Here is a 7,721-nt window from a genome sequence, read left to right on the forward strand (position 1 = left end):
GGTTATTCACCGTCTCCTCTACATTTAGATACTGTAGGTGGGCTAGCGCATTTTGTCTCAGTGCATGTCTTAGTCTGGCAGCGCCGCCGCTAGCTTAGCTTAGCATAATGAATGGAATCCTTTGTGGCCGGATAGCATGTCGTGAGTAAAAGTGATAAAAAAAACAAAACAAAACTAATTACTTCTTGTGGCCTGCATATTCACAACGAGTACAAATAGCAATGCCGATTAAGTCTAGGCGATTTCCTTGGCAGATATTGACTTGGGACTGTATTGGGGTGAAGCACAGGCGAAGCACTGCTACTTGGGCGCAGAGATATCACGCAACACCTGAAATCCGCTATCTCTGCGCCCAAGATATCTGATATCTTTGCGCCCAAATGCGTTTGCCCAATCTAAATGTAGGAGAGACGTGAATAATCCCTATTTAAAAAAACGGTGGCGTGTTCCTTTAAAGGGATAGTTCACCCCAAAATTAAATTTCTGTCATTAATTACTCACCCTCATGTCATTCCAAACCCGTAAGACCTTCGTTCATCTTCGGAACACAAATGAAGATATTTTTGATGAAATCCAAGAGCTTTCTGACCCCTCCATAGACAGCATCGCAACAACCACTTTCAAGGCCCAGAAAGGTAGTAAAGACATTGTTAAAAACAAATTACTTTATTGAAGAATTTCTTCTCTTCTGTGTCAGTCTCCTATAAAATTTTAGATAAATTACGTATTTCTATAGGATGGTGCTGTCAGTGTTAATGCATGCGATTAATTTTTTCACAATACAGATTGTTTCAAAGCAGCTTTACAGAGATAACAGGAAAATAATGCAACAAAGTTTGTTCCCAGAAGAAAATAGCGTCACAGTCCAGCTTAAGTATAGTTCAGTGATGGTTCATTTTTGTTGTAAAAAAGTTATTAATTTAGTTCATTTATAGCCGTTCTGGAGAAAACCGTGATGTTATCATCCAGCTCAGTTAAGTTCTCATATAATGGTGTCAATGCAGGCAGATCAATAATATTGTTGAATATTAAACGTAATCACATTACAGAACTTCTGGGTTACATGCATTGATCGTGGTGCTCACGTGAACAGCGTCAGCCAATTGCCGTTAGCGATCTGAAGCGATCAAAAAAATGAAGTGTAATTTTAATACTTCGGGTCATTTTGACTCGTGAGGGAAGGATGTGTAATTCAGACACGAGGAAAGTATTAAGGCTAAATGAAGTATGAAGTTGATTAAACTCTTTGTTAGCTTCACATTTGATACTCTAAATATTAGGTTTAAGGAACTCCAATATGTGTGCAACTGAAGTTTCTTAGTATACCCAACAAGGTTACAAATTAATTTAAGTTGAATCAGCTAGTTTATTTTTAGTGCATGTTGAAATTGGAAAAAAGGCAAGTTATTGAAAATAATTTTGGCAAATTAATTAAGGCCAAAACGCTAAAACTGAAAATTTTTAAATGCAGCATCACTAAAGAGATTTGTGATTGAAACCGAAATTTCAGATAGAGTTGTACTGAGGCCACTATTTCACAAAGGGAAAAGGCAAAAAAAAAAAATCAAATAAAATCTATAGAGGTTATAACTGATCTGACATCAGAGCCCAACCCTAAAATATGTCACACACAAAAGTTACAGATGAAAGAAAAGTTCATTCTGAAGTTTATTCATTCGTATGAAAGATTTGACCAAGACAGACATTCATTTTATTCATCCAAATATTCATTGTGATGCATTGCAAAACTAACCCTAAACCCTTACTTATACTGAGCTTTGACAGACACAAAAGCACAGTACCTTTCTGCAATGCATGTTAGAGCTATTGGGCTCTGCGGGTGGAGAGATCACATGGGCTAAATTTTGTGATCAGAGATATTGGCTCAGGACAAGAAGGGCAAGCAATGAAAAACTCAGCTGTGATCTAAGGCAGTAAACGTGACAATGAAATAGTTACAAATAACAGCAAAAGTTGATATGACAAATCTGTTACAGATCCTACCTAAATTACGGATACATAATAAATAACACGTACAGATATAGTACAACTTTCTCTGTAGTCATGTTAAAATATATACAAATATCATTTGACTTCAGGCCCTGTAGAGTCTTTCACTCCCACTCTGACAAAGAACAGGGGCTCCTGAATTCCTGTCCAAACTCATGGATCCATTTGTTAGCAACTGGAGAAAAAGAAAAAGAAAAAGAAACTTAATGATTGTTACCGTTAACCTTTAACTTTCAATTGTCCTCTTTCCTTTTCAAATTCTTCATGACTAAAAACATGTAAAACACCCCATAGAGTGTGAATGTTTGGTTCAAGAACACCATAAAATAGAAAAAGGACAATAAAAATCTCTCATGAATAAGACACTTAGTTTACAATTAGTATTTTGATAAAGCTACATACAGTATAGAATGTCTTATGAATCTGAAATGAATTTTAGATATATTAATTTACATTTATTTATACATAATATAAAGGATAGGATACACAACAAAATTTGTAGTCAACAATAAAAATAATGTCAACAAATCAGCCAATTATATTTTAGATTTATCTACCCATTTATTTAAAAACGCACCCCATTTGTTACCCATTAACACAGGGCATCCAGCGTGCTCCGTATTCCAATTCACTTCACCATTTCTGTGGAGACTGTACCAAAACACGGCTGAACCCTGCAAGAGCAGAGAGAGGATGCTGAAATTATTATTCTTGTATGGAATTAGTATTTAAATTATCCTTATATAAAAAAATAACAACAGAATTGAGGGTTTACCTTTTTCGGCTGCACTGAAACTCCAACTTTAGGGAACACAGTGGCGCCCCCTATCTCCACATCACTCATCTACAGCAACAAAACATTTATATGGATAGTTACACACAGGTAATATTAATAGCTATAGTACAAATACTCTTTAATGCCATTGAGGCAAATAGTTTTTCTGACAGCTGCACTTACACTGTCAACTTACATAAATTAGGAATGTAGCAATCCTGTCATTCTCCTCCTCCTGTGAGGTCAAATATTCTTTAGTTAGTTTGTAATTATTTGACTGATCAACATGTAATCCAGTAAAAAGCCTGTTGACTCAAAGTGAATCTCTCTTAGAGTGAAGGTTTATTAGTAGTAGTAGCAGCATTTACTTTTCACACTGTACACAGGAGGTTTGTGCTGGCATTTTAATTTATTTTCCAAGTAGATTATTAATTAAATTATTACTCGTACTGTAAATCCAAAACTGCCAAAGCCCATTAGAAATTCCTGAGGGAACCAATGCCAAACTCTGTGTTGGTTGGTTTACAAAATTGATGTAATGTCTGTACAGTGAACTTACCAATGCATCAACATGCGGTTCATATCTTCCACCAATCCCATAATTCTGAACCTGGAAAATTATTGCATCACTCATGAATTACTATTTTCACATGGAAAATGCATGTTTATCTCCACTTAAGAATTCAAGAGTATATATAAAAATTAATTATATATACACACACTTTCAGCTCCCAAATCTTATAATGTATGCCACTCCTTGGCATTAGAAAACCAATGTACCTCGCAAAGAGGTTTCTTTCTCTGGGTTTAGGGTTTGTTTTTCGGACAGTGCATAAATTAAGCCAGGAGTAGGCCTTAATCTACAGTAATTAATCATAAAATAAAATAAAAAAAAGTTTCCTGCTCTACACACTCCAAGCAGGATTTTAAACCAGGGTCTGCCTCTTGAGGCCAGGGAAGTGAAGTTTACATGCACAACTTTTTTTTGCCATTAAACTGTAATAATTCAGTGAAATTTTTGTATGCACAAAAATGTATATACACACACACACACACACATACATATACATATACATATAAATATACATATCTTCACTGACATAGTCCAAGTAATCCATGTGTCTTTGAAACACAACGTTAATCAGAAGTTAAACCTTCCTCCTGGTAAATTTAATTTAAGCCTCAATTAAATCCTGGAGCAGCTTTAGTCTTCTAGACCAAGTCTAGGACTATTTAAAACCATAACAGAGAAAGCAGATTTGTGTTAATATGGTTTGAAAGGCCATTTTAGTCCAGGACTAGGCTTAATCTCTGTCCGGGAAACCAGCCCTATATTTATTTGCTTGCTTATTTAGTTAAGTGCAAAGTATGTTCATGCTAACTGCAAGGCATAGCTGACAGAAAAGAAAATATAAGATGCCTGTGCATGATCATATGCCGTCTTTCTTACTGTGACGTACAAGCAGTGGTTCAGCTGTTTCCATGGAGAGTCCCGTAACGTCTCCAATCCTCTGACTGACACCAGCTTCCACAGGGTCAACGCTTAGAAAAACACTGAAAATATAGTGATTATTCTTTGCATAGTAAGTGTGTGACTAAAACAGTTTAATATGTCAAAAAAATTAAACCGCTTACTCTCATGTAAAAAAAAAAAAAAGTTAAATACAAAAAAAAAACACTTTAACCAAACATCATGTAGGACTATGAGAGAATTTAAATTTTGGGGTGAACTACACCATTATAATGAGGTGATTAATAAATATTAATTAAACCTTTGAGAAACACGTAGTCTTGTGATTCCAGAATGATAAACTTCCGATCTAGAAAGCTGTAGGCAACAAACAGGAATGAACTGTCAAGTATAAATTATATATATATATATATATATATATATATATATATATATATATATATATATATATATATATATATATGGCTAAAAGTATGTGAACACCAAAACACCACACTTATGTTTGCTTTCTGAGCATTTGGTTTCAAAATCATTGGCTCTGATTTTGGATGATGAGGCCTGCATGCCGGCACTTAGAGCTCCAATTTATCTCAAATGTGTTCAGTGGGATTCAAATCTGGGCTTTCTATAGATCAGCCAAGTTCTTCCACACAGACCTCAATGAATCATTTCTATATGGACCTCACATGAAGCACAATTCTCTACAACCAAGGTTTAAATTAGAACATTTTAAGCTTAACTGTACAAAATAAAATAGGGGGATAGAATATACAGCCTGTGCAGTATTAAAAACAAATATTGTCGATAGAAAGTCATGGAAACCCAACGTGTGTGTGTGTGTGTGTGTGTGTGTGTGTGTGTGTGTGTGTGTACTTGAGGTCTGGAGATATTCTTCAGGATCTCCATCTCTCTGTCTGATATAATGTCATGATATCTGATGATGCGAGGCTCGTCCCACTCCACTTCCTCTTTCACTGGTGCATACATCAGTCTGGGGTTTCCTCCACCTGTGCTGTACCTACAGGACAGCGCCCTCTGTCTCTTGGAGATCTGATTTGATTAAATATAATAAACTTCCCATCAACACACAAAGCTTCACAATGACTGTTTGTAATTTCATGTCAAATAATGATTTAAATTTTAGCACTTGCCCGCTCGTCAACCTCTCCTCTGCACAGTGCCTCATAGTTACTTGACTCCGTGTTCAATGGAAATATGTCAGGGTTGCTCTGTAAGTGAAGGAGTCTGTTCAGCTGAACTCTGGCTTCATCATTACTTGGATCTGAGGCAAAGAGGTTTATGACTTGAATCACAACAATTTAGCAAAATTGTCTGCCAAACTCAAATATAAAAATATTAAATTAAAAGTTATTAAATGAAGGACAGCATGACCTAACCCAGATTTAGAAGCTGTTGGCTGAAGTAGATTGCCACAGACAGGCTGCCAAAATGATAGACTGAGTAACTAAGGAAACGCAGCAACTCTTCCTCAGTAGTGGTTGAGTTTTCTGTTAATCTGTCCAGACTATAAAGAAACCAGAGAAAGGCATGCTGGAATTTGTCCTCGTCATAAGCGACCAACCCTACATTGAAAGCCTCATCTGCATTTAGAGATGTTTCTGTGAAATGTGAAATAAAATCATAAATCAGATTGGAAAGTGAAACTCTCAGTGAAACTGCATTGGTGCAAAACTGCAGGACAGTTTACCCTTTGTGATGTCTTCTGGGTGGAATTTGTAGATCTCTTGCAGTCTGATCAGTCCTGAAGCTGCACCATCCAAGTCCTCCAGCTGTGGGATCTTTGAGTCCAACTCATTCTGATACTCTTCACACCGAGTAAGATTCGGCTGAATGCGTTTTTCAATATAGATTAAATCATTTCTCATTTGTCTGAGGAGTCTGTAAGCTGCCACAGGGTCTCTCACAGCTTCCTCTGGGGTCTCAGAGTTGGAGTATAAAAGCAGAAGATTCGGAAGAACACTGGAGAAGACAGGGGTTCATCAAAAGTTGTAATGTAAGAAGATGTATGTATTAACATAATCCTTGATCTAAAATCATATATAATTGTTAAACATTCATTCCTAAATTTAATGCTTTTTAATAATAATAAAAAAAACATTCATCTAGTAGTTTAATGGTATATTGGGAATAATGAAAGGGTTTTCACCTCTTCATTGTCTCTACATTCTCAGCATCAACACACTGACTGAAGAGCTTCAGAAGGTCTTTCGTCTCCCCATATAGTTGTGCAATTTGATCTGTCAATTGTCAAAAGGGATTAGATTTATGTATTAATTCATTTTTACATCATTAGAGTTATGATGAAAGAGGTTTATTAGGCAAGAAACCAAAGAGACAGTTAGTGTTTAGTCAATAATGGAATTAAAAAAGTAACTATAAATGTATAGCATGAGTGCAGAGTTGAAATTACGACAACAACCGTGGTATACTATTGTTCACTTTTGATCAAAATTCTTACAGCTAAAGACATAAAATCAACTTGTGTGTAAAAACAGTTGGAAAAATATGGACAAAAATCCTACAACATTAAATTATTACGAATAAAAAAACAATATAATGAATTGATATTGAACTGAAACATTAACCTGTTGATGAGTAAAATTCATGCCTAGCATCAGCACAGAAAATCCAAAAACAACCCATAAACACCGTCAGCTCCTTTACTGCCATTATCAGACCTTCAATATCTCAAAACGCAACTTATCTGTATCTTTCAGTGAAATTGATCTTAAATACCAAGTTCTGTCTTAAACTCTAGATGGCGCATGCTGATAGGTCCTTAACTTAATTTGGTAGTTATCACATCGTTATCTGATTGGTTGCTGTCGCATCGGCGGCCAATGGGCTGCGGCTCAACATAAAAAAAAATACTGTAGTGTTTTGCTTAGCAGTTTGTACTCACTGCCAGTGCCGCGTGCTTTTTCAGAAAGCATCCGAAATCAACATCTAACGTTAAGTCAAGATAAGGGAACGCTCTTTTACTCCATATTACGAGGTTTGCATTTAATTCCTAAATGAGCAATCACAAGTTTAAATTAAGCGCCATGTTTAACCGTCTTGTGGAGTGATTGGAGCGGCAGCTTAACATTAATTGTGTTTATACAGCATCAAACGATAATTGCTATGAAATACGGCGTCTAAGCTACCGTTATGAGAAAAGGTTGAAGTGAAATAATCATTGGCACTTTCAACAGGGTTATGTTAAGCTGCATATTTCTGATGCATTTATATATTTCCATGGAAAATGTTTTCATTATTCTTAATGTGTGTGGGTGATTTCAGCTGCAAGCAGTGTCAGACCAAACCCGTCTTTCTGTATCGCTCTCAACAGCTTTTTCACTATCAATAATATAAACTTTACATGAGTGAGAGTTATCGGGCTGGTTGCGGCAGGAACAAGGATCAGTTCGGAGGAGTGATTATTTTATTTTTTTTATCAACAAA

General features: G+C 35.9%; 1 protein-coding gene across 3 annotated transcripts; it reads right to left on the bottom strand.

Annotated features, from left to right (window-relative positions):
• Positions 1–1,443: 1,443 nt before the first annotated feature.
• Positions 1,444–7,033, bottom strand: LOC311292135 (prolyl 4-hydroxylase subunit alpha-1-like). 3 transcript variants are annotated; one of them, XM_084411670.1, is made up of 13 exons: positions 6,863–7,033; positions 6,424–6,514; positions 5,965–6,236; positions 5,654–5,875; positions 5,408–5,538; positions 5,130–5,306; positions 4,558–4,613; positions 4,246–4,339; positions 3,345–3,395; positions 2,982–3,020; positions 2,786–2,854; positions 2,588–2,684; positions 1,444–2,185 (listed from the first exon to the last, which is right to left on the bottom strand). In XM_084411670.1, the coding sequence occupies exons 1-13, from the start codon at positions 6,945–6,947 to the stop codon at positions 2,115–2,117; spliced, it is 1,455 nt and encodes a 484-aa protein (XP_084267796.1). In that variant the 5' UTR covers positions 6,948–7,033; the 3' UTR covers positions 1,444–2,114. The 3 variants fall into 3 exon arrangements, 2 of the variants coding, with proteins under 2 accessions (XP_084267796.1, XP_084267797.1); XR_014627673.1 differs by having other exon boundaries at positions 1,651–2,185; positions 2,588–2,706; positions 6,863–6,995; XM_084411671.1 differs by having other exon boundaries at positions 1,651–2,185; positions 2,600–2,684; positions 6,863–6,995.
• Between the last annotated feature and the right edge of the window lie 688 nt (positions 7,034–7,721).

This window comes from Rutilus rutilus (genome assembly GCF_951802725.1).
Source record: "Rutilus rutilus genome assembly, chromosome: 6".
Classification (NCBI taxonomy): domain Eukaryota; kingdom Metazoa; phylum Chordata; class Actinopteri; order Cypriniformes; family Leuciscidae; genus Rutilus; species Rutilus rutilus.